At 45.9% G+C, this 24,834-nt stretch overlaps 1 protein-coding gene across 1 annotated transcript in view; it reads right to left on the bottom strand.

The window, feature by feature from the left end:
* Positions 1–5,666: 5,666 nt before the first annotated feature.
* The window catches only part of MBD5 (methyl-CpG binding domain protein 5), a 40,681-nt gene continuing 21,513 nt past the window's right edge, over positions 5,667–24,834 (bottom strand). The window contains exons 6-10 of the mRNA XM_066553553.1: positions 23,105–23,334; positions 19,543–20,733; positions 15,380–15,453; positions 12,114–12,189; positions 5,667–9,138 (exon numbers count right to left, since the gene is read on the bottom strand). Of these exons, the coding sequence (XP_066409650.1) occupies positions 9,067–9,138; positions 12,114–12,189; positions 15,380–15,453; positions 19,543–20,733; positions 23,105–23,334 (1,643 nt within the window). The 3' untranslated portion in view covers positions 5,667–9,066. The remainder of the gene's footprint in view (positions 9,139–12,113; positions 12,190–15,379; positions 15,454–19,542; positions 20,734–23,104; positions 23,335–24,834) is intronic.

Raw genomic sequence — 24,834 nt, 5'->3', positions numbered from 1 at the left:
GTTGGAAATCAGCAGACAATTGCTGCTGTGGGGTGACATCCCAATCAGAACAACAGGAGGAAAAACTCAAATATGCTCTGATGGAGCTAAAAAACTTCCAAGGATTATTCAGTGCTCTGCTGAGGCTTCCCCACAGGCAGAGCCTTTGCAGCACTATTTTGGGGCTGGAATTTTTGGGTTTAAGCAAAACATTTTAGCCTCAGCGATGCAGAAAACAAACAAGGTTTCCTCCTGGCACCAGGAGCCAGAGCTGTGGAGCAATTGGGAAAAGCAGAGCAGTGAGATTGAAAGGAGAAATAAATTTCCAAAAGTCTTTGGAAGGCTTTGTGGAATGGCAATCCAATTTTCACGAAGCGTTCAAGGCCTGACCCAGACGTGTGAGCAGGGAACTGTGGCAAGAGTGCTCGCCAGGGTGGGTGGGAGCAGGGTAAATTTAGCTGGGTTTGTTTGGAGATCAGACTGTGCTTCTCACACTCTGCTGAGGAGATGCTCCAGAAAAGCTTCCAAACACCCCCGTGTTCCTGAACTCTCCCAGAAGTTGAATAGGTGCAATTGTCTGCAGGGCTGGAGGAAGAGTGCGCTCAGATTTCCAGTAAAAAAGAGATCGTGCTACTGGAGTTAAACACAGCAATTTCTGAGCCAGCAAAGCTCTCAGTTCCTGGTTATTTACCTGATATGAGGGGTCTTGATGCCCTTCTGCAGCACCAGCAGCTGATTGAAAACAACCTTGCTCTTTAACTTTCCTTTTTCTTAGAAGCAGAAACTTTGAGCCACTTTACTCTTTCTTTGGTTCCAGAAACAAGTAAAGGGAACATGAAACTTCTGATCAGCTGTGCCTTACCAGGGATTGGTTTATTGAAGAAAGAAGTAGAAATAAATTTTCTTTGAGGATTAAGAATTAGAAATTAGGAGGTCTCTAACTGAGGGAAATTTTTAAGAAGTCTCATTCCATCTTTTAAGGATCATTAAAAAAGCCCATGAACCACTCCCTGGACCTGATAACTAAAGGCCATGTAATTAATTACAGCTCTGTAACATGTCATTAACCACATTTGGGAAAACACTGAATCTGTGCATTCAGATCAGCTGAATGGTGCCCCAAGAGCTGCACTCAGGGAGCTTCCCCCTGATGGCTGGGAGGAAGGGATAACCCAAATGTCCTGTGAATGGGAAAAGGTGGGGTTGAAGGAAGGGAGCACAAAACCTTTCCTTCTTTCCTTTCCTTTCCTTTCCTTTCCTTTCCTTTCCTTTCCTTTCCTTTCCTTTCCTTTCCTTTCCTTTCCTTTCCTTTCCTTTCCTTTCCTTTCCTTTCCTTTCCTTTCCTTTCCTTTCCTTTCCTTTCCTTTCCTTTCCTTTCCTTTCCTTTCCCCTTCCCTTTCCCCTTCCCTTTCCCCTTCCCTTTCCCCTTCCCTTTCCCCTTCCCTTTCCCCTTTCCTTTCCCCTTTCCTTTCCCCTTTCCTTTCCCCTTTCCTTTCCCCCCTGTTTTTTCCCCCTTTTTCCCCTTTTTTTTCCTTCTCTTTTCCCCCTTCCCAGGCTGGCCATGGTCCCTGCTTGGCCTGGCCCAGCTCACACTGAGGAGGAGTTCCCTGGCTCTGACCAGCTCCTGGAGCAGGGATTTATTTGCTCTTCTGAAAACACCTGACATCTCTGAGATGTCCATCTGCTAAAAGTTTTAGGATCCAAATCAACAACCACTTTCCTTTCATTCAGTAAATAATTGTGCTCATTTTGCTGCAGGTCCAATGATCCTCAGGCTACACTTCACTCACTTTTGCTGTTTAATCCATGATTTTATGAGACACTGAAGTCATCCTTATCAGGCAGTTAATAAGAGGATCCCTGTCAATAGCTAATGTCAACATCTTCCTCTGGAAACTAATTAATGGAAGTGCAGCATTCCCATCCTTTGGAATGTGGCTCAGTTCAAAGCTCTGGCTAACAAAGAACAAGAAATCATTACAAAACATGCAGAGGTGCTTTGGGCTTTGTTAGGAAACATCCTTTGTCCTTTGGATATTTAGGAATTGCTTAATATTAAATTATCTTTTAACAACTGAAACTCTTTCAGCCTCAGGGCTGGAAGGTGTTTTTAATCTCCCACCGTGTTCCATTCCACAGAGCTTGGCCTTAAATGTACAGAGAGGTTTTCACAAGGCTGAGGCCCTGACCAGGTGATGGGAACGTTCCTGCCATGGCAGGGACACCTCCCACTGTCCCAGGTGCTCCCAGCCCTGTCCAGCCTGGCCTTGGGCACTGCCAGGGACGCAGGGGCAGCCCCAGCTGCTCTGGGCACCTGTGCCAGGGCTGCCCACCCTGCCAGGCAGGAATTCCTTCCCAAAATCCCATCCATGCCTCAGTTTGAAGCCATTCCCTGTTGGTGTGACATGCAGGCACAGCACACAGAGCTCACTTTGGGCCACAGCCCTGATAACATCTTGTTGTACACATTCCGTAATTAATTTTAATTTACTTAATTAAGAATCGAGTCTTTGGGGAAAGAAGATGAAATAGTTCCTTCATAAACTGACAATGGGCAATTGTTGCCAGCTTCTTATCCTGGAGGCAGAGGGGATAATGGGAGCTATAGAAATCCTTGGACAGATTGATGATATGGATGTGATAGGAATCCCCCGGCACTGGCACAGTAATGGCACCTCCTCACTCTTCCCCCACCATTCCCCCTCTTCCCCAGGAATTCAGCTCGGGTTCAACACACAGAAAAATTAAAATTTCTCAGCAAAAGCTGATTTCCATTTGAAGACTCACGGCCTGGGATGTTACAGAAGTGGGCGTGGATTTAACCCTTGCCAGAAAAATCAGCAAACATTAAATCAGAGGATGACAGAAACTGGGGAAATGATGTTAATAAAATTTGAATGTGGAAATTCCCAATACTTTTCCCCGGCATCCATAAAAATAAAATGATACAAAAGAAATCTGACAGATGTAGCATCATATGGAGTTGCTTAATGGCAACGCTCAGACTTGCAAAAAAAGATTTACAGCCACAGTCACTACTAAAAGTTGACATTTGCATTGAATAATTCATCATTTGCTGCTTGCTGGGCTTTGTTGCCTTTCTTTTATTCCTCAGTGATATCAGCTCTGCTCTCAGCAGAGCCAATCAGTTCCAGCAGATGCAGATATTTTGTTGTTACTCCCAAAGCTTGACTCTCTTTTTAGCTAAACCTGACTTAAATCTGCCCTGGCCAGGACTCCCTGCCTGTCACAGATTTGATTTGCACCATTACCAGGCTTCAGCCTAATTCCCCCACAAGCATTCCAAGTATTTTAACAAGGATCACATGTGCCCTGGACATGAGTTTCCATGCCTCACATTAGGACAAACTCCTTCCACCTCACTCTTGAGATGGATGCAGCTGAGGACAAAAGGTGTTGGGAGCCACACCTGGACCCCACATCTGGACAGAAACTTGGCAAGGTGGCTGCAAAACCAGGACTTTATGGGCAATTCTATAAAAGTCATTGTCCCCTTGCTGGTTTTAGGGTGGCAAAACCCAAATTTCTACTTCTCCAAAATTTAAAAATATATTTTAAAAAATGATATTGTATTTATTGAATTATTGTCTAACACTTTGCTATTTTTTATTGTTGCCATAACCAAGTTGTAAATGACAAAGGTTTATTCCTTCCCAACACCCCATTTGTTATCTCCTGTTTGTTATTTTGGTTCATGAAACTCTTAAGGCTGGGAAGTCCAGATTCTCCTTTTGATCCCAATTAAACAAAGGAAAGGAAAAGGAAAAGGAAAAGGAAAGGAAAGGAAAGGAAAGGAAAGGAAAGGAAAGGAAAGGAAAGGAAAGGAAAGGAAAGGAAAGGGAAAAGAATAAAGTTTTATTCAGATGTAACTCTTCCCTTTTTCCTTGGAAGCAGAGAGCTCAATCCCATGACTAAGAACAGATAATGATAACCCCCAAAACGTTGTTATTTTTAAGACTTTTTCCCTCTGTAGAGAAAAATCACTGAGAGAAGCAAGAACTTATTTTCCTGGAAGTGAAAATGAGCTGTATTTCTGCTGGGAGTTGAGAATTGCTTCTCCTTCAAAAAGGCCTCAAATGATTGTGGTTTGATGAGACAGAAACTTCAGAAGTGGGATGAAGAGAACTCTGTTCCAGAGTCCAGTTTGGTGCCTGGCAAGTTGGCTCCTCTCAGCCCCCCTGTCACCTGCTGTGGGTCCAAGTGAAGCAGAAAGCAGCTGGGCAGGAATTCTGTGGTTTTGTGACCCAAAGAATTGATTCCTCAGATATTTAGGGAATTATCAGTGATGGACTTTCCACTTACCTGCACCATGGACGTGGGTGTGGCTGGAAAAGCCTTTGCTGTCCATCCCATTTGTACCTGGTTCACCTCCCCACAGCTCAGCCCAGCATCACTGACTGGGATCAATTCCTGCCTGGAATTTTGGAACTCCTCACCCTGTGCCAGCGCTTCCCTGGGGTTTCACCCAGCAATTCCTGAGGATGCTCCTGCTCTTCCTTCCCTGCCCATTCCATCCAGGGTCAGTCAAAACCCTTCCCACTTCCCAGATCTTTCCCAAAGCAGGAATTTCCAGACAGTGCTGCTCTAAATGAAAGGTTTTTTTTCCCAGCTGTAAATCCTACCCCTTACCTCCCTTTGGGATGACACTCAATTACAAACCAACCCTTATATCACAGCAGGTAAAAACGTGGGAGATGGAATCTCTCCAGGATCTTCTTTCACATGGGGGATTCCAAATCAAATGTTGGATTTTTAATTTTTTTTTTTTTTAACAGAACAACAAAAAATTGCTTTGAAGCGTTCACAGCCAAGACCTGGCAGAGGGAAATGAGGGCTCTGAGCTCCCAGTGCTGAGCTTTACACAACACAAAGTGTCACCATTGCAGGCTGAAGGAGAGGCTGTAGTGCAGGATCACACCAGGCTGGTGGGAATTTCTGGGAGCTGTCCAGGCATTTATGGCATCACCACCAACCCAGCCTGAGGCTGAGCAATATTTGAGGACACACAAGAGCATGGAATTGCTCTTTATCCTTGGGAGCACGAGGATAACCAGACACCAGGAGCAGGACAGGAGCGCTCGGTGGGCTGTCTGTGGGCTTGGAAGTCCCTGCAGCTCCCAGGCCGGTGACCTGGGGATAGAACAATTTATTTTTGTAGGATTTTTTTGGCTTTTTTAGCCTCCAAGTGTTTTTCCATCGCTGACTGGACCCCGGTGTGAACGGTGAGTATCGAACCGAAGGAATGTTTGGTGTTTGGGATTGCTGGAATCTCCTGCTTGGAGCACTGGGTGTTTTGGGGGGAATCCTGGCCCCCGGAGGTGCAGCTGCTCGCTCAGAGGGGTGGGACGGGTGGATGGGAATGCCTGGGATGGGATCCTGTCTGCTGCGAGCAGGAGCCTCCGCCGGCTCCCCGAACTTACCCGTGGGACGCGGCGGCGCCGCCGAGGCCTCCCCGGAGCGCACGGACCACGGACAGGCAGGGGACCTGCAGCCTGACCTGGGAATTGCCTTGGCTCTCATGGGTTTGACTCAGCCTCACAGCTGTGGGGTGCTGTTTAATTCCACAGCGGTGCCCGTGGCCCCGTTTAAGAGGGGGCATCCCATGGTGGCATCGAAGAATCCGTCGGAAGACAAAGTCCCTGCCCCGAAGAGAACAGCACAGGAACTGTTTTTTCTGGTGATTTAATCATAATATTGACAACTTTATCAAAAATTACAAAACTGATATTAAAAAAATTCTCTAATTCTTAGTAAGACTAGAATGGGTTTTTTTAAAAAATAGAAAAGCACTTTTATGCTACGGCTCTTCTGGAATTCTCACATTACAACCCTACATAGCAAAATACAAACTGTAGCTAAGAAAGGTAATTCAGTCCTAAGGTAATTCAGTCCACCACGAGCCCTCTAATATCTCTAGACCATCAAACTCAGGGACTCCAAAAGGATTTCACATGACTTATAAACCTTCTGCAAAGATGATTTCAGAAAGACCTTGGAATTTGAAGTTTCTCTTAACCCCTAAAACCTTAGACTGTGAGGATAACAGACCTGGGACATCAGAGGTGGGGTGGGTTGGTTTGTTTTTTTTTTTTTTCTTTTTTTAAAATTATTTTTAAACTTTGTGGATATTTTTTTTTTTGTTTGCAGCTGATACCAGCCAGGAAGTTGAAAATACGAAGAAAATCCATCAAAAGAAATGAAAATATTTTTGTTTCGTTTTGTTTATGGTGTTCACACAACGCACCATAATAGAAAGAGGAATATTTCCTTTAATTTGAATGTCATCTGAATGACTCGACCACATTGTCACCCACTTAAGCAAAAGAAAGCATAATAAATAAATAAATAAATAGACAAGAATATGCAACACTTTACATCCTCAAGGAATCACGGCGTTCCCTAAATCTACCGAGGTCCTGATCGGCGTCGTGGGCTCGCTGTACTCAGCCACTTTCGGGTGATTGTGCCATGTTAATGACAAATCCAGTGGTGTTCCACTTTCCACAATGGAGTATTTTTTTTTTGTGTGTTTTTTTGTCTTTTTTTTTTTTCTCCACCTTTTAAATATAGGAACTCTCTCTTAAATTAGAAAGTAGGCAAAAAGTATTTTTTTTTAAATTTTCATTTTTAAGTCTTCTATTAGAAAAAATAGAGATTTATTAAACAAAAAATAATAAGGTAGAAAGAAGGGTTGGGCCTCCATCAAAAAAGTAGATTATGCTTTAATGCAAAGAGAAAGAAATGGCTCTATGGGCAAAATTCAAGTATGAGTGACCAGTTTTTTAATCGTAAAGTCGGTGCAACATTTCTTAAAATGTTACAACACTGCATGACCTGTAATGCTCACAATATTTACATTAACTGCTTACATGAAACCATAAAAACTCTAAAAGAGAAAAAAAAAAAATTGGTATGGACTGAAACAAACTACTCCTAGCACCCACATCAATGCCATTATTAACCGAGGAAATCAAGTGCACGAGAATACTTTACATAATCTTAGGGATGTAAAGTAAAACAGCGGGGAGGGAGCACAGACCTAAGGGCCAAAGGAGACACAAACTCAGCTCTGGGACACGAAGCAGAGGGAGGAGGCAAAGGGAATCCCGAGGGAGAGGGGCTCCAGCGCTCGCCCACGCGCGGATCGGGACGGGCAGAGCCAAGGGCCACCAGGACACGGCCACGGGCAAACGGGAGCTCCGGGAGCAGGAGGAGGAGGAGGAGGAGGAGGAGGAGGAGAGACAAATGAACCTGCCCGCGGAAGGGACCCCGGGACAGGAGCCAGCCCGGGAGCCCCGAGGTAGCTGCGTGCCCAGCACCGAGCCCCAGCGCTGCCCTGGGCACCCAGCAGGGGACTCGGGCAGGAGGAGAAGGAGCCACATCCTGGGACCCTGGGACCCCGGGAGGCCGCCCTGCCCGGGGTGCTGATCACTGCCAGTCCTTAGCCAGAGAGCCACGGGCGGGACCCGGGCACAAGGAGATCTGAGGTAAGCACTGCTCCCGGCCCTGGCGGGGAGGGAAAGCTCCCCCAGGACTGGGAATGTGGCTGGGAGTTCTCTGGGGAAGCCTCGGCACCATCGCCAGCGGCCGTGTGAAAAAGAAAAATGAAATCAAATGGAAAGAATGTTGTGCTACACTTCCGTTCGTTAATTTTATAATGGCTCATAGCTTTAGACTTTTAAATCTGTAGTGTATTAATTTTTTTTTTCTACATATGTTTCACATTTCTCACTTAATATAACATAAATAATTTGGTTAATAGATTTAACCTGCGCATTTCAGCCACATTAATATATATAAGAATCTGTTAATGGTATAAATAATTCTTTTTAAATAAAATAAATCTGATATGTTACATAATACTGATAAAAATTACTGTTGCTAATAGTTTTGTAAGCCACCCTTAACTTTTTTTCTGGTTCAATACTGCGAGATGGATCCTGGGATTGCTTTTCCCGGACGCTGCGGAGCGTTGCCCTTTCATCCTACTGCCAAACCAAAGGTAATCACCAGCAATCAATCCTGATCACTCCTGAAAGCAGGGCCTCTGCCCCCTTCCGAGGAAACACCGTGTTAATGACGTTAGGTAATCAAAGCTAATTGATCTAGGGGGTGGTTGGAGGGGCTCAACGTTAGGGGGGATCGACTCTTTAGTTCCTCAGGTGGCTATGAAACTTCTCCTACAGAAATGGTTGACTAAAATAGTCCCTCTACTCTCTTTTTTTTGTTTTTTTGTTTTTGTCCTTTTTAATCAAACCTACAGCGTTCTACGTTCAAAGCTACGTAAATAAAAACGCAACCGAGGGGTTGCAGCCTTGGAATTGTTACTCAGAGCTGTGATCCCACATCCCACATTGGGAATCTGCGAGGCTGCGCTCTCCTAAAGGCCTGAACTGGAGTCCAGCACTTCCAGGCAAGGTTCATTCCAAACAGACAGAGCAATGAACACTCAGTGGCGTGAAGTGGATGTCATAATTAAGGTATTACATAATCATGCCTTCTCTCTGCTGTTAAATACAAAAACAGCATCTTTTACATTATCATATAAAAGCATTTAGGCTGTATTTTTATTTATCACTTTACACTGGTAGTCTCTTGTATGTGTACTCAATAGAAACCAAAGAATTTTGTACACTATTTTTTGTACAATAAAAGATAAAGTGTGCATTAGGTACGCTTGTACATGACAATATTGTACAATATTTACAGTTCAGATATCACCATGAAATTCTGTATTATCTATATACACAATGAAAATTTCTCAGAAACATTTGGACTATTTCTTATAATCACAATTTTTTAGTATTATAGAAAAAAAAAAAATCTCAGTAATCATCTGACATTGTTACTGCAACCTTTCACGATTTCTGATTGGCTTATCCAGCAACCTCTATCCCTCCTAATCACCCCAAATCTGGTACCACTGCTCCTCGTGGTGCCCTGCCATGGCAGCGAGCTGTCTCCACAGAAACACTGACAGAGCCACGTCTGGATCAATACCTACAGATAGACTCATGTGCACGCTCACTGTGATAAGGACTGGACCAGTAACAAAGACATTCAATGTTATCTAGAGATCTTCCTCCTCTTGAGTTTTGGAGGCTTCACTTGTCTGTCTCCCTGCGGGATTTGGTGGACCTAAAAATAAATACATGCACAAGTTAGCAAAGGAACTGGTGAGGGGCATCCAGGGGCTGCAGAGGGGCGGTCAGGAACCAGCTCTGGGCACTTCACAGCTACACAGAACTAAGGGACCTCAACAACTCTGAGAGAGGAAAAGGTTGGTTCCATAAGCCGTGCATCCCAAATCCTGAGAGAGGCAGCAGCTGAGGAGGCTGGGGAACAACCCCTTAATCAGGGACTGAAACCCCCGAATCAGGCACTGAGACCCCCAAAATCAAGGACTGAAACCCCCAAATCAGAGACTGAAACCCCCAAATCAGGCACTGAAACCCCCAAATCAAGGACTGAAACCCCCAAATCAGGCACTGAGACCCCCAAATCAAGGACTGAAACCCCCAAATCAGGCACTGAGACCCCCAAATCAGGGACTAACACCCCCAAATCAGAGACTGAAACCCCCAAATCAGGGACTGAAACCCCCAAATCAGGAGATGAAACCCCCAAAATCAGGGACTGAAACCCTCAAATCAGGAACTGAAACCCCCAAATCAGGCACTGAAACCCCCAAAATCAGGGACTGAAACCCTGAAATCAAGGACTGAAACCCCCAAATCAGGAGATGAAACCCCCAAATCAGGCACTGAAACCCCCAAATCAGGGACTAAAACCCCCAAATCAGGAACTGAAACCCCCAAATCAGGCACTAAAACCCCCAAATCAGGAGATGAAACCCCCAAAATCAGGGACTGAAACCCTCAAATCAAGGACTGAAACCCCCAAATCAGGAGATGAAACCCCCAAAATCAGGAATTGAAACCCCCAAATCAGGCACTAAAACCCCCAAAATCAAGGACTGAAACCCCCAAATCAGGCACTGAAACCCCCAAATCAGGAACTGAAACCCCCAAAATCAAGGACTGAAACCCCCAAATCAGGCACTGAAACCCCCAAATCAGGGACTAAAACCCCCAAATCAAGGACTGAAACCCCCTTAATCAGGGACTGAAACCCCCAAATCAGGAGATGAAACCCCCAAAATCAAGGACTGAAACCCCCAAATCAGGAACTGAAACCCCCAAATCAGAAACTGAAACCCCCAAATCAAGGACTGAAACCCCCAAATCAAGGACTGAAACCCCCAAATCAGGAACTGAAACCCCAAACTGCAATAATGGCAAATTTAGTGACAAACCTTCACACATTTTAGTAAGCAGAGTGATAAAAGGTGGGGAGAAGATGGTGAGAAAATGCTGGTAATGGGAAATTGGGTAAGTTCAGCTCAGGGCTGTTCTTAAGGAACGAGGGATGTCCAGGAAACTCTGTGTTTAAAAGGAAACATTCAATTCCCAGCTAATGCTGGATGATTTGAGAGGCAAAGCCTGGCATTGCTGGCTGCTCAGGGAGAAGCAGGAGGGGAGAGAGGAGGAGGAGGAGGAAGGCTGAGCTGGTGTGGAATTCCACCACCATCTGTCGGCAGCAGCTACAGCTCCCAGCACAGGAACCAACCCTCGGCCCTCCCTGGCTCCCTCCCGAGCCCTCCATCCCCTGACATTCCTGCTCCCACTGCTCCTGCCAGGATTCCCTGCTGAGCTGAGGATCCTGCTGCACGTTTCACCACGGCTGGGGCTGAGCAGCAGGAGCTGCAAGCCACTAAAAAGAGCTGCTGATGCCCTGGGAGTGCTTCTGGGAATGAGAATCCCTATGGAAAGCAGCCCTGATCCCAAATCCTGTGCCCACAGAATCAAAGGATCGATCAAGGCACTGCAGGTCCAGTTTGGTGCCACAACAACCAGAGCAGCAAATCCCACCAAGCACTTCCCCTGAGCACTTTCTGCTGCTCCCAATGCCCAGAGCAGGCAGCTTTTGATATTCCTGCATTTATGGGTGGGAAAAGGTGGCAGCAGGATGGGCCAGCCCAAACACCCATCCCAAATTTATCCCAATCACCTCCTGCTTTCCTTGTCCTTCCATAGGAGGGAAACACAATAATGTTGTTTTATATCAAAGCTCAAATCTCAGTTTGTTAAATTCAGCTTTAATAAAAGATCTGGTTGAGTTCTTACTTAGAAGCTACTCAGTAACTTTTTAAATATTTCTTGTTGGGCCTGAAATAAGCTCTAAGCCTTCAGTTCTTCGAATATATAAATAAATATATTTCCTTTTTGGTGCTCCAGAAGCTCCAAAAGTGTTACTGTAACTTCCAAACCTGCACATCTTCAGTCCTGAACACTGAATATCAGCAAAAAACCTTTTTTTCCCCCAGTGTTGAAACATTTTATAATTAATAATTTGAATAATTAATGACCAAATAGAAGATGTGGGAGGTTACATGTGCTGTGATAGATTTGTTTTTTATTTTTAGGTTGGCTGGGATGAAATTACAGCCATGCTTTAGAAACAGAAATGAGGATATTTTATAAACCAAGCTTGTCATTGGAAAGATGCTGGAGTTACACTGTGACAGTGTAATTAGCGTGGAAAAACCACTCTTGGGTGTGATATTAGAAATATTCTTTTTTTTTTTTTTTTAACTTACCTTTCATGACACTACCTTTCATTTCTCATGGGGATAACTGAATTCCAAAAGTTTTGCACTCAAAAGAGAGGTGCTTTCAAATGTGGTTTCATTACCCTGCTACTCCAGCTGAGAAGGAAATGAGCCTGATTTTGTGTCAGCAGCCAGAGGAGCCCCCTGGAACAGGAGCAGGACTGGAACTCATCCAAGTATCATCAGGCTGGATGTGTAAATCTCTTTTGTCAAAAGCAATAACATTTGCAATGCACCTAAAATCCTACAACTTCTCCCATTTTTCAGAACCGTCACACCTCTGCAAACAGTTTTTAATGCAGGGGAAATATTGAAAATTCCTCATTATTCCAGAAAATAAAACCAGGATTTGTTAGAAAGCCACCCAAAGCAAGCCTCCCTCCAAGGGACACACATGCAGAAACATGGAAAAGGAGAATATTCCCAAGGAAAAGGAACTTACATTCCCAGACATTTTGTCTAGTTCACTCATGGCCTCGTGTATAGCAGCTTCTAAATGGTTATTTAGCTTTCCACTTCTGGGGAGAAAAGATGAAAGGCATCAGTAACTCTCAAGGACAGAAAGAAAACCTGAGCAAATTGAATAACAAACACATGAATTCATTGGGGATGTGCTGACCCTGGAGCCCCCCAGGCTGGGGGCACAAGGGGCAAGATCAGAACTGTGACAATATTGTGAAAAGGAAATGCTTGTGCTGGGATTACAGAAGGAAAGTTAAATATCCTTCTAACTTTCAATGAACTGCATTAATTATCTCAAATATCCCATTTTCCCCTGGAATGGCAGCACCCCACAGGCTGAGGGAGAGGTGGGGTGAAGGTTTCCTTCTTCCCACCCCAATTGCCCCAGGTCATGGGGCAGCTCCAAGCACATTTCCTTTCACAGGGACCATTCTATGGGGTCTCTTTGCTCCTGAAGGACTTTTCCACTTGGACATGGTGACAGGTCCTGCTGTGGAGGTGAGGAAACGGGAGGAGGAGACGGAGGATGAGCAGAACCGTGTCTGTCACGAGGGAAGGTGATGGCACCTTGTCCCCTGCTGGGACACATGGCCTGTCCCTCACAGAGACACTTCCTATAAAAACCTTTCCTTTTAATCACAGAACCCTGGAATGGTTGGGGTTGGAAGGGACCCTAAAGCCCATCCCATCCACCCCTGCCATGGCAGGGACACCTTGCACTGTCCCAGGCTGCTCCAGCCTGGCCTTGGACATTCCAGGGATGCAGGGGCAGCCCCAGCTGCTCTGGGCGCCTGTGCCAGGGCCTGCCCACCCTCCCAGGGAAGAATTCCTGCCCAATATCCATTTTAAATCAACCCTGGAAGCTGGGAAGGCACTGGAAGCTTCAGCCCAGTCCCACCCTGCCCGTGGCACGTGTCCAGCAGGAGGGACAGCAGAGATGGGACTCCAGCCTGGCACAGCTGAGCAGGACAGGTGAGGATGGCATGGAGGGGATGGGAGGTGGCACATTCCTGACTGCAGAGAGATGGGAGCAGCCAGAGGAGCAGCAAAGGCCGGGAGAAGGAGCTGGGACTGGGGGTGGCCCCTGGAGATGCTCTGTGGGCAGTGGGACTGGGAATGCTGGTGCCCAGCACAGCAGGGATCACCCAGAGCCTGGGAGGGCAGAGCTGCACCAGGGGAGGCTCCAGCAGAGCACTGTCACTGTCACATTCTCTGGAAAATCCCCTTTGCCCAGGATTCTGCTCCTGGGAAGCTGAGAAGCCTCAGAGAAATGGGAAAACAATAATTATCTGATTGCTTCTCCTGTGTTGTGCTCACATGTGGAATGTGGTTGGAGGTTGTTTACCCACAGGTGGTTGTTTCATTGGTTTCTGTGAGTTGTTTTGACTTAATGACCAATCACAGCCACCTGTGTCAGGACTCTGAGTTTTCATTATTATCTTTTAGCCTTCTGTCTGTATCCTTTCTGTATTCTTTAGTACAGTTTAGTATTCTTTAATATAATATAGGATCATAAAATAACAAATCAGCCTTCTGAGAACATGGAGTCAGATGCATCATTCCTTCCTGCCATGGGGCACCCCACAAGCACAGCAGAGCACATCTGGAGAGCTGAGGAAGCTGTGCCATGGCCTGTGGCACTCACACACTCCTTTAACAGGGAGAGATAGAAAACAATTCTTATCTCTATTTGCTGCTCCTGTTGCCTGGCACATGGGGAATGTGTTATGGAGATTGTTTACCAAAAGGGATTTGCTAATTGGACTCTGGTGATGGTTGCTCAGATTGATTGACCAATTACATCAAAGCTGTGTCTAGAAAGGGTCACGAGTTTTTCTTTAGTATAGTTTAGTATTAATACAGCACAGCTTAATAAAACAATTGTTCAGCCTTCTAAATCACAGAGTCAAAGCTCATTATTCCCAGTTTGGGGGTCAATAATGGCCTGGGGAGCAAAGCAGGGACGTGGCTGCAGCAGGAAAGGAAGGGCTGAGATGGAACTGAGACATAAAGAATTCATGGAATCATCAATTCCATGAACTGTTGTGGGATGTGAACGTCATTTCAAGGGCTTGGAGACCAATCCTGCTCTGCTGAACCAGCCCTGGGCCCGTGTGATGAGCACTTCACGTGCAGCAATTGTATTCAACACTAAATGTTTCAAAAAATTGGATAAAAATCCAATAGCGCATCACAAACCAGAAACAAACCCATGAACTTTGCCAGGTGAATCTACAGCAGGAATGGGGAAACCAGGAGATGTCCACCAAAGGACTCAGACTAGGAAGTAAGCTGAAATATGGAGAAGGATCTCTGTAAGGGCTGTAAAGCAGCAGTTTCTGTCAGCTTTAACCACTTTAAATCTGCTCCTGCTGTCCTTGAGTCACTGAGTTCACTTCAGGGACATGAAAAAATAACTGGGAAGTCACCAGAAACCCTTCTGAGTTCCCTTAAAATCCAGGAAGGTATTTTGGGGATGATGTTGGAAGAAACAGCCGCCACCACTGTCTCAGTGGTATAAAAATCCCTTCTCTTGGCCCCGTGGGACACAGAAATAAAAGCAAAGCTCACACCTTAAAAGGAGGGGAAGAGAGGGAATTATTTAATCCCTTCCAGCCTGTGGTCATTCAGAGCTGAGTTTAATTCTCACAGGTTTAAGAATGTATTTTCCCTATGACAGTAAACCAGCACCATCACAGAACAAACCCAATCACAGCACAGCTCCTACCCTGCCATCCCTTTAAGGATGTCCAGAGGAGTTTTTTTCCCCTCAAAATTCAATAATTTTCCTCTTTTTGCCCATCCTGAAGCTTCATGTCCCAATTTTTCCTGTTTCACAGTTTTTCTGTGCTGGTATTTGTCACTAAGAGGTGAAAGTTGGATAAAGCCCAGCAGCTGACCCAGGTGTGAGGCAGAGCTCAGCCACAAATCCTGCAGCCCTTCTGAGCAGTGGGATAAAGGGGATTTCCAGAACAACCCTGGAGAAGGAAGGAGGTCAGGTTTGGTTAGAAAGTGTGGTTTGGACAGGATAATTCTGATGGGATGATCTTTTTGGGTGCTGGAGCTCAGGAATGCCACCAGAAGCTCCCACGGGGATATTTCACAGAGATGCACCCAGAACGCCTCAGATTCCAGAACCAAGATGAGGAATGCCAAGGGATGAAGGCCTCAGCTGGGCTGGGCTGGCCCAGGAGGGCCCAGGGAAGGGAATGAGGGGGATTAGGTGGGGAGGCAGGATGGACTCACTTCCTGTTCCTTTTCCTGGCGCGGCTGAACGCCTCCAGCCCCTCCGTTAGTGTCTTCAGCTTCTCCGGCTCCACCTGGGGAAGGATGGACACCAAACTCGTTACCCAGAGCAGCAAATGCCCCCTTCCTGCTCTGCCAGCCCAGGGATGCCCCTCCAGCAGGGCAGCAACATCACCTGGAGCTGCCCACCCCTCCCACATCCATCCATCGCTGGAATTTCTCACAGCGGCAACAGAAACCCAAATTTGGGACACTCATGGCACAAAACTGAGGAGAAGAATCTTTTAAAGCCCTTTCTTGGCAGTGCTGGTGGAGTGGCTCACTCTGCACTGCCTTCCCACATGGATGTTACACCTGGAATTCTGAGTGCCTGGGAATGATGATCCCATTTGGGCACCAAAGTGTTCCCATCACCGCCAGCCCCTGGGTAAGGAATTCCAGGTCTCTGCTCAACTCATGGCACGGCCAAATCCATTCCCATTCCAGAAGGAAATCCTTCTTTGCCTTCTCAATCCAGGAATCTTCACCAGAGCTTTATTTATTTGTCTTAAAATCAGTTCTTTTAATTATTCTTATTTTTTTTTTTTTACTGATCAGGGATGAATTTGGGCACGTGCTCAAGAGAACTGGGAATTTAAACCTTGAATATTTTAAATGGAAGCAATTTCAAGCACTGTGTGGGCACCAGTAAGTCCCAGTGTAAGCAATACAAGCAGAAAATTAATGATAACATCTCTGTAATTTCATCATTTGCATCTCAATACATGAAGCCACATCTCTCTGTTATTTTGATCTGGCTCAGTCATTCCTGCTGGTAAAAACAAAATCAGATATTTAGAACACATCAACCTAAAGGAAAAGAAATGGTTCAGTTCCTGTTTCTTTGCTACATCTTACTTGACATTTTCCATAAATACAAATGTATTGAGTGTGTGCCTGTACACAACCTGGAAATGAAGTGGGAATGCAAATTCCCTCCAAATTCAGCCTTCCAATTCCTAAATAATTTATATTCACCACAGGTCTGACGTGTGGACACGACAAGGTGGAGGTCATGAGTGAGCAGTTGCCAAAATCTCTTGAAATAAGGCCCAAAATTACACATTCAGACCAGATTTCCATGTCTTAAAGTCACACCTGTGCTAAAGAAATTGGGAATGTGCTGATCCAGGCACTTCCAGGAATCATTAATGGAGAAATCTGCACTTGGAGAGCTGAGATTTCAATTTTCATGAAATAAATTCAATTCTGCCACAAATTGTAGCGTTTTTCCCTTAAAAGCTGCTCATTTTAATGCAAATATTTCCAATAACTCCTCCCCTCACTGGATTTTGGAAGAACACAAACTCAGGAGAAACTGAGAACCTGGGGAGCTTTTCTAAGGACAAGCATGAGAGAAAAGGAATTATCCCTATCCACGATGGAAATGTGGAACAAACACATAAGGAACAAACTGCCAAGGGCTGCCAGGAGAAAAATTGCAAAGTTCCATGTAAATAATGTTATCAAGAATTAATATCATGTTTGGGAAACAAATGACCTCTTAAAGTAACAAAAAGATCTTCATTATTGGCATTTTGTGATGGTTACACATTAAAAAAAACACTTGGGTATTTTGGGAAGTATCAAATTGCTACAAAACAGGGTATGGAAAGCAACTCCAACAGAAATCACAATTAATAATCATCAATATCAACACCAGATCACACACAGATGGGAGGAATCCTCCCTGTTCTACCTGCAGCACCGGAAAGGCTCAGTTTAGCCAGCCCAGTTTAACCCAGCCCAGTTTAACCCCTGGAAAATCACACTGAGAGCAGGATTTGCCCTGGTAAAATTCACCATGAAAAGCTCCCACAAAACCTTTGATTGCTCTGGTTCTGTTTAGGTGATGAATAATAACCAAGGTGGGTAATAATCAAATTAATTGCTTAATGAGATACAACTCTTCTGGTTTGGGATTAGACTCAGGCTTCTCCTTTTCCTCCCAGAAATTTCTGCTGCACTTCCTTGGGCTCCTCTAATTTCCAGCAGCCAAATCCAAGGAAAAGAAGTGTAAAATTCCTGCTTTTCCTGTCTGGATCTCCCAAACAGATCCATCATCCCATTAAATACCTGAATGCCCAAAGTCTTTAAAATGGAAACAAAAACCAAATAATAAACAATCCAAAGAGCAGAGAATGTACAAATCCCAACAGCAAATTAATGTAACACAGGAGGGCCACATTTGGTTACACAAAGACTTTAAAGATGTTTTCAGGAAGCTCCAGAGGAAAAGGAATTTTCCCAAGTGCTGCAGGTCACTCCCACCATGGGCTGGTGCAGAATTCCTGAGGAATATTTGGTTTCCAAGGGTGTTTCTTTGTGGTTTTCCAGGTGATTCCTTCTGGTCTGGTGTGGGTTTTTCCCTGTGCATCCCACCTTCCACCCTCAGCTCCTGCCCTTTGGAATGGCTGCTCACCCCACACTTCTGGATGAAGGAATTAAAGACATTTCTTCCATATTTACATTTAAAATGATTAATTCAAGGTGATGTGATGTTAGAGGTGATCCATGATGTGGGAGTTCCTCACGGAGAACTTGGACTGGTCTCCACCTTGCTGTGAGCATTCCAGGGATCTGCTTCCCTGGTTTGGTGTTCAGTACCCAATAAAATGGGTGCCACTGGATTTCACACCCCACAATCCCCACACAATGCACAGAAACCCCAGCACAGCAAAGCTTTGCACAGATCCAACAGCACATCCTGGCAGCCACACATTAGGGAGGAAACGTGAAATTGCTCAGGAATGCAGGTAAGAAAATCCCCCTCTTTACACAAGTGAACCTTTCATTTCTATGCAACATTCACAGAGATTTGGACACACGGATTCTGTTCATCCACAAAAGCACACTGGGAATGGGAATGTTGCTCCTGTGCTCCTGACTCAGACAGGGATACTGAACATGGAATTCTTCCAGTTTTGTTTCAGCCCGAAAGGTTTGTGATCCTCCAGCTCCTAACCTGACTGGTAACTCAGGGCTCTGAGCTTCCTGAGGATGATGAGCTCTGAAACACTCTCCTGCTTTGGGCTGGGATGGATTAATCCATGGAAAGCTCTGGAATATTCAGCACTTTCACCTGCCAAGGGACACTGAAGCTCTCCTGCTCTGGGGGTGAAACCACAGTGGAGGAGCATCCAGGATTTACAGCTCCAGAGGGGAGGGGCTGGGATGGAATTCCCAGAGCAGCTGGGGCTGCCCCTGGATCCCTGGAATGTCCAAGGCCAGGCTGGATGGGGCTTGGAGCAACCTGGGACAGTGGGAGGTGTCCCTGGGCATGGCAGGGGTGGGATGGGATGAGTTTCTTGTCCCTTCTCTCCTCTGGGTATCTGCTCCTGGCTGAATTTTGGGGAAAGGAACACTTTGGTGTAACCCACTCTCCTCAGTTTTAAGCGATTTGATTTCTTTGTGTCACTGACAAACCTTTATTTCCTTAAATCTCCACTTTCTGCTTATGCATTTTAAAATTTTTTAATATTTCTAGGTGGAGGATGTGCAGCATTTTGTAAGAACTACAAAGATAAAATGTTACACGAGCAGTGGAGACCAGATTTGGGAGAATTTTTCATAATAAAATTACCAATAACTCCTTGATAACTGCATTTCCTGTATATTCCCCAACAAGCACATGATTTGTTAACACAAAAGAAGAATTTTAGTATGAAAGACCAAATTGGAACACTTTCCTTATTACTAAATGATGATCAAAACCTCCTTTAGAGTTGGAAATGTGTGTGCATTTCCTGTGAGAAGTGTGTGTCAATCAGCAAGATTTCACTCATTAAGGATTCCTCAATCTGATGAGGCCACTTCTCCTTTTTGCAGTTTCAGCACTTTCAGGTATTTCCGTATCAGATGCTTTGGACACAGCCAGGAATTTGTCTGAACACACCACCTAAGTGAGAACCACTTCTTGTTAACACCAAAAAATCATTTAGCAAAGCCCAAACTTAACCTGTCTCGTGGCCCTGGCAGGAAATGAAGGGGAAATTCAGCTCTACAAGCTACAGCTAGGAAAAAAACGCCATTAAAAGAAGAGACAAAATAAAGACAAAATTTTGATTTGTGTGCCGGTGCCAGGGGGGGGAGAAAGAGAGATGTGCATAGAGACATAAATATACCTTCCCCTCCTCAGCGTTCTGTTGGCATGAATTGTGAACCTCTTCTTCTCTGCCAAGTTTGCCAGGCCAGGAGGTGAGTCCTTTGATCTGGCCCCAGACCAAGTCGCCCACGTTAAACGTCCTGGGCCTGTAGTGGATGAGCTCGTGGGACGAGGGCGACTCGGGGTTCCGCAGCTCCTCCTCGCTGCTGATGCTCTTAGCATCCGAGGGGCTGGGCACGCACCCGTTAATGCTTTTGGCATTAAAATCTCCATTGTAATGGATGTAGTCTTTCACTAAGGAACTCTCCAAGCTATTGGAGGAACTGGGGGATTGCTCTTCCAGGATCAGGTCTTGTTTGGAAGCGTTGAGCAACTCCCCGAAGGCCCTGTTGGGCTGCGGGCGGTTCCCGTTGATGTGTGCACATCGTTCCACAGTGTTCTCCAGTCTTTCCTTGAAGCTCATCATAGTTCTTTTGTAATTGTTATACCTGAAATTCTCCTCCAGCGCCTTCTCGCTCTGACAGTTCCGCTGCGCCAGCAGGGCCTGGTGCTGCTCCCCCTGCAGCAGCGCCGAGGCGTTGTTGGGCCTCTCGTGGCACGGGCTGCCGTGGACGTGGGCCGAGTGCTCCAGGAACTCCTCGCATTTCCACCTGCCCATCTCCCCCACGGGGCTCTGCTCCCCTTCCCACTGCTTTTTGGGCGTGTTACAGGCGGCCGCTTTGTAATACTCGTAGCCGTCCCCCTCGCCGGGGCCCTTGCCGTGCTCCGCGTTCTTGGGGCCCCGCGCGCCGCGGCCGCCCCGGGCGCGCCCCTCGTGCTCGGCGCCGCGGCCGTGCGCCGCGCCCGACAGGTTCAGGGGGTCCCCGATGGAGGCTGTGAAGGCACTCATGGCACTCAGGGCGGGGATGGGGCTTGGCTGCGTGGAGCTGGAGCCGGCCGTGGTGATCACCACCGGCACCCCCTTGCTGGCCGCGTCCACCACCGCCTTGTAGATGGCGTCCACCGAGGCGTCGCCCGCGGCCGCGGCCACGGCGTTGTTGGGGGTGTCCTTGGCCTGCTGGCCCAGGGAGGGGTCAGGTCTCTGCTGCAGCTCGCAGGGGGGCTCCTGGAAGGGAGGAAGGAGAGCGCTGGAGCTCTCGGGAAGCGGCGCCATGCCCATCTGGGTGATCATCCTTTTGTTGAGGACGGCGGCGTCTTCCTGCATCCTCACCTAGGGAAAGGAGAGACAGGATGGGAACTGATGCTGGAACTCCAGCTGGATTTCAGCAGATAAACTCTGTGGTTATTCACTACAGCACATTTCCTTTTGTTATACACCAGGTACAAACTGAACAAGGTAGAGAGAGAATTAAGGGCCTGACTGAGAGGAAAACAAAGCCCCTTTCTCAGGCTTTGTGTCAGCAGGCTCCTGTTTTCTCTCAAGTCCTAAACGCCAGGGTCAGAATTCTTGACTCAGAGACAAGGATGGTTTGGGTGGGAAGGGACCTCAAAGCCCAACAAGTGCCACCCCATGCCACAGGCAGGGACACCTCCCACTGTCCCAGGCTGCTCCAAACCCTGTCCAGCCTGGCCTTGGACACTTCCAGAGATCCAGGAGCACCCACAGCTTCTCTGGGCACCCTGTGCCAGGGCCTGCCCACCCTCCCAGCCTGGAATTCCTTCCCAATTTTCCACCTAAATCCCCTCTCTGACAGTTTGAACCCACCCCTCCTTGTCCTGTCCCTCCAGTGCCTCTCCAGCCTCCCCACAGCCCCTCCAGCCACTGGAGGATGCTCTGAGGCCTCCTGGGAGCCTCCTCTTCTCCAGCTGATCTGATCCAACCCAGCCCCTTGCTGGAGCACAGGACCACAGCCAGGCGGGCTCCGTGCAGCTCCAGAGAGGAGAGACCTCAACTCCACAACCTCTGGGTTCTGCCCTCAGTTCCTCTTCTTTCCTTCCCAGACCCCAGCATTGCTTCTGGCCCTGTGTGCTCCTCAGGGAGTTCCTGATTGCCACCACTGTGCTTTTGGAATTGCTCCACAATCCTATTTGCCCCTTTGCTGTGTGCCTTTCCCATGGCATCCCCAGTATGCCACACCCCTGCGCTCTAAGCTGCGAGAAATGGATTTATAAAGAATTTTAAATTTGATAGAAAGTTTATATAGTTTTGTATATTTGTATGTAAATACTGAGATAAGGTGTGTTGGCTTAAGAAGATGATTATCTGTGGAATAGAGATGATATTGCTGGGAGAAAGATTGAATTGGAAATAAATTTTAATAAGTTGTAATATATGTTTTTGTAAAAAGACTTGATATTTTAGAGAATTAGAATTGTGAAAGATGTATTGTAGTAAGATTAGGTGGGAAAAAACATGATTAGTGTTAGAAATAATAGTAATATTGTGTAGCAAAAGTTAATAAGTTAAAAAATATTTTTATAGTATTGTAACTAAGAAATAAGTTGGTTTTTAATAAAATAGTGTTGAGTTTTATATTTTTTGTGTTTTATTACTTACTGAGAGTAATAATAGAATAAAATCTGTTAAAATATTTTAGAAAATAAAACTAAGAAAACCAACACTAAGCCACAGCTATCTGGCACCTCCAGATTCAACCACCTGAACTTTTGCTACTCCTCGTCACATCCACAGGCAGGGAACACAATATCAACAAGAGCACTCCAAAAAAACCTGCAAAAATTTTCCACAGGGAAAATATTCCAAAAGCCCTTTAACTACTTACTGTGACTGTTTCTATAACTGGAAATGGGACAGAAAAAATTACTGGGCTAAAGCCACCAGAATTCCTACAAGAGAGGGAACAGGCAGAGAACTGAGATTTTTCAGGGGAGCTTCTCCCCAGCTCCTTTTTCCTCCTGGAAGGGTGGAAGCACTGCCTGGCCCTTCTGCCTTCCTCTCCTCACACCTGCACTTGTGCAGCAATGCTGAGCAACAACAAACCCCTACCTGCACCCTGGCTCTGTCACCTGGTTTTGCTCTGTTTAACTCCAACCTGAATTAGGAATAATTGTGTTATGTGGAGAGCAGGCAAGTCTCGTTTTTGCCCAGCTTGTCATTGTTTATTCGCTCCCATCCCTGTTTTTCCAGGCTGCACAATCCCCATCACAGCTCCTCCATCCCATTGCAGTGGGAATGCGAGAGGACTGGTGCACACAGTCACTCAGAATGACCTATTAAATACTAATTCTAATTACTGAAAATTGCTGCTGAATTATCAAAATGGGCTAAACAGGAATTGATGGTAAATTCTGTGGGATGGAAAAGAGATCTGTTAACATTCTATAGTGATTGTCAGCATATAGAGGAACCTTTTCTCAATACATGCAACATAACTCTTTCCAAAGCAACTAAACCCAATTCCTAAGGAGAAAGGGATAAAATTTCAATAACAAATGTTCCTGATTTGCAAAATCCATCAGCTACTGAAAGGATATATTCTACGCAATAAATGTATTTACATTAATGTAATTATATAATTGATATTGTCTTAATCAGCAAAGAAACCAAACTCCGGAGGATGGAATTTTACCACCTGAGAGCTGCACACTTGCTTGAATATTGATTTACTTTTGTTTTCTACCTGGAAATTCTGGAACAGACACGCCATGGGGTTTGGGTTGTTGGCTGGGCCAGGAATTTGGGGCTGGCCCTGAAAGCCCTGCACGTTCTGGTAGCCCTGGAGAAGGTGCTGCTGCTGCTGCTGCTGCTGCTGCTGCTGATTTGAAGGAAACATCTGATTGTTGTTGAGGAGTGACTGGAGATGGCTGAGCTGATGGTTGTTCAGAGTAGTGTTCAGAGATGACATTTCCCCTGCAAGGCAAGCACAGGCAAACACCACTCAGCAACTCCCTGCACTCCAATCCCACTGAGTGCCAAAAAACCTCTGGAAAACAACCCTGCTCCCTCCATCCCCTGGGAATGGGGCTCTCCTGCTCTTAAATTCTCCAATATTGGGTCTTTTGTGTCACCTCTCCTGACTCCTGGGACAGCAGGGATGGCAGGAGGAGCTTCTGTGGAATCCCAGGCCTTGGAATCTCACTGAAACACTGCTGGGGTGGTGATGGGGATGAGGAGGGGAGAGGGAGAGAATGAGAGAAACATTTAAACCCCAAACAAAATGAGTTTTTCACCAGCTGTGAAGGAGAAAGGGCTGTTTGGCTCAGCCATGTCACACAACACCCTAAACAACACATTTTTTATGTTCTAGAGTAAAAGTTGAATTAACATTTTTTATTACATGAAAATTTCACTTTACATGAACGTTTTACCTCTTAAAAAAACCCCACACTGTCAAACCTTACTGTACGAAATAATAAAGCTTAAAATACATCAATTTGCTGGTTTGTTTCTTTTCTAAACTTAAAATCTTGTGTTTTCCTTAAAAGTTCCATTTGAAAAGTCACTGTTAGATGCATTTTGTATGGAAAATACCAAGTAGGTTGAGTTCTCTGTAGCCATTTAGGTCGGGGTGAGGCATTATTTAATTATTATTTCATTCCCACCAGGAGTAGATTACAAACAGAGGAGTACCTACTCTATTATATGTTTTTGGTAAAAATAAGTGAAAAAATCATCACCCAGGAGGGAAAACCTTTGTATTTAAGGGGTTTTTCATCACGTGCTTTGGGATGTTGGTTGTTTGCCATCTCCAACACAGCTACTCCTGCTAATCCTGTGCTGCCACAGGCACTCCCAGCTCACCCAGGGATGCTCCTGAGCTGCCACTCCTTGAACAATGAAATAAATCCAGTTTCTCACACAATTTTCAGGTGGATTTAGTTTTTAGGTGGCAGGATTAATAATTTCCAAGATCAGTATTAAACATTAAAGAAGGAAAGCAGAACGTGATTTTAATTTCTAACAAGAACGTTTGCTCAACAAACAAGCTCCAACACCACCAAGAAAAAAAAAAAGAAGATAAAACCAGAATCTGAAATTATGAATCTGAAAATACTGTGTCCAGCTCTGGCTCCTCAGCTTGGGAAGGACATTGGGATGCTTGAGTGCATCCAGGGGACAAGGAGGCTGGAGAGGGGCTGGGAACACAGACCCTGAGAGGAACCCCTGAGGGAGCTGGGGGTGCTCAGCCTGCAGAAAAGGAGACTCAGGGCTGCCCTCATCACTCTGAACAGCTCCTGAAAGGTGCCTGTGCTCAGCTGGGGCTGGGCTCTGTCTCCAGGAACTGACACACCCAGAGCACACAGCCTCGAGCTGTGCCAAGGGAAATTCAGGTTGGATATCAGGAAAAAGTGATAAAGCTCTGGAATGGCTGCCCGGGGAGGTGGTGCAGTCCCCATCCCTGGGTGTGTT

This window comes from Molothrus aeneus, chromosome 7, assembly GCF_037042795.1.
Source record: "Molothrus aeneus isolate 106 chromosome 7, BPBGC_Maene_1.0, whole genome shotgun sequence".
NCBI lineage: Eukaryota > Metazoa > Chordata > Aves > Passeriformes > Icteridae > Molothrus > Molothrus aeneus.
The sequence above is the reverse complement of the archived record's forward strand: the minus strand, read 5'-3'. Positions and strand labels throughout refer to the sequence as shown.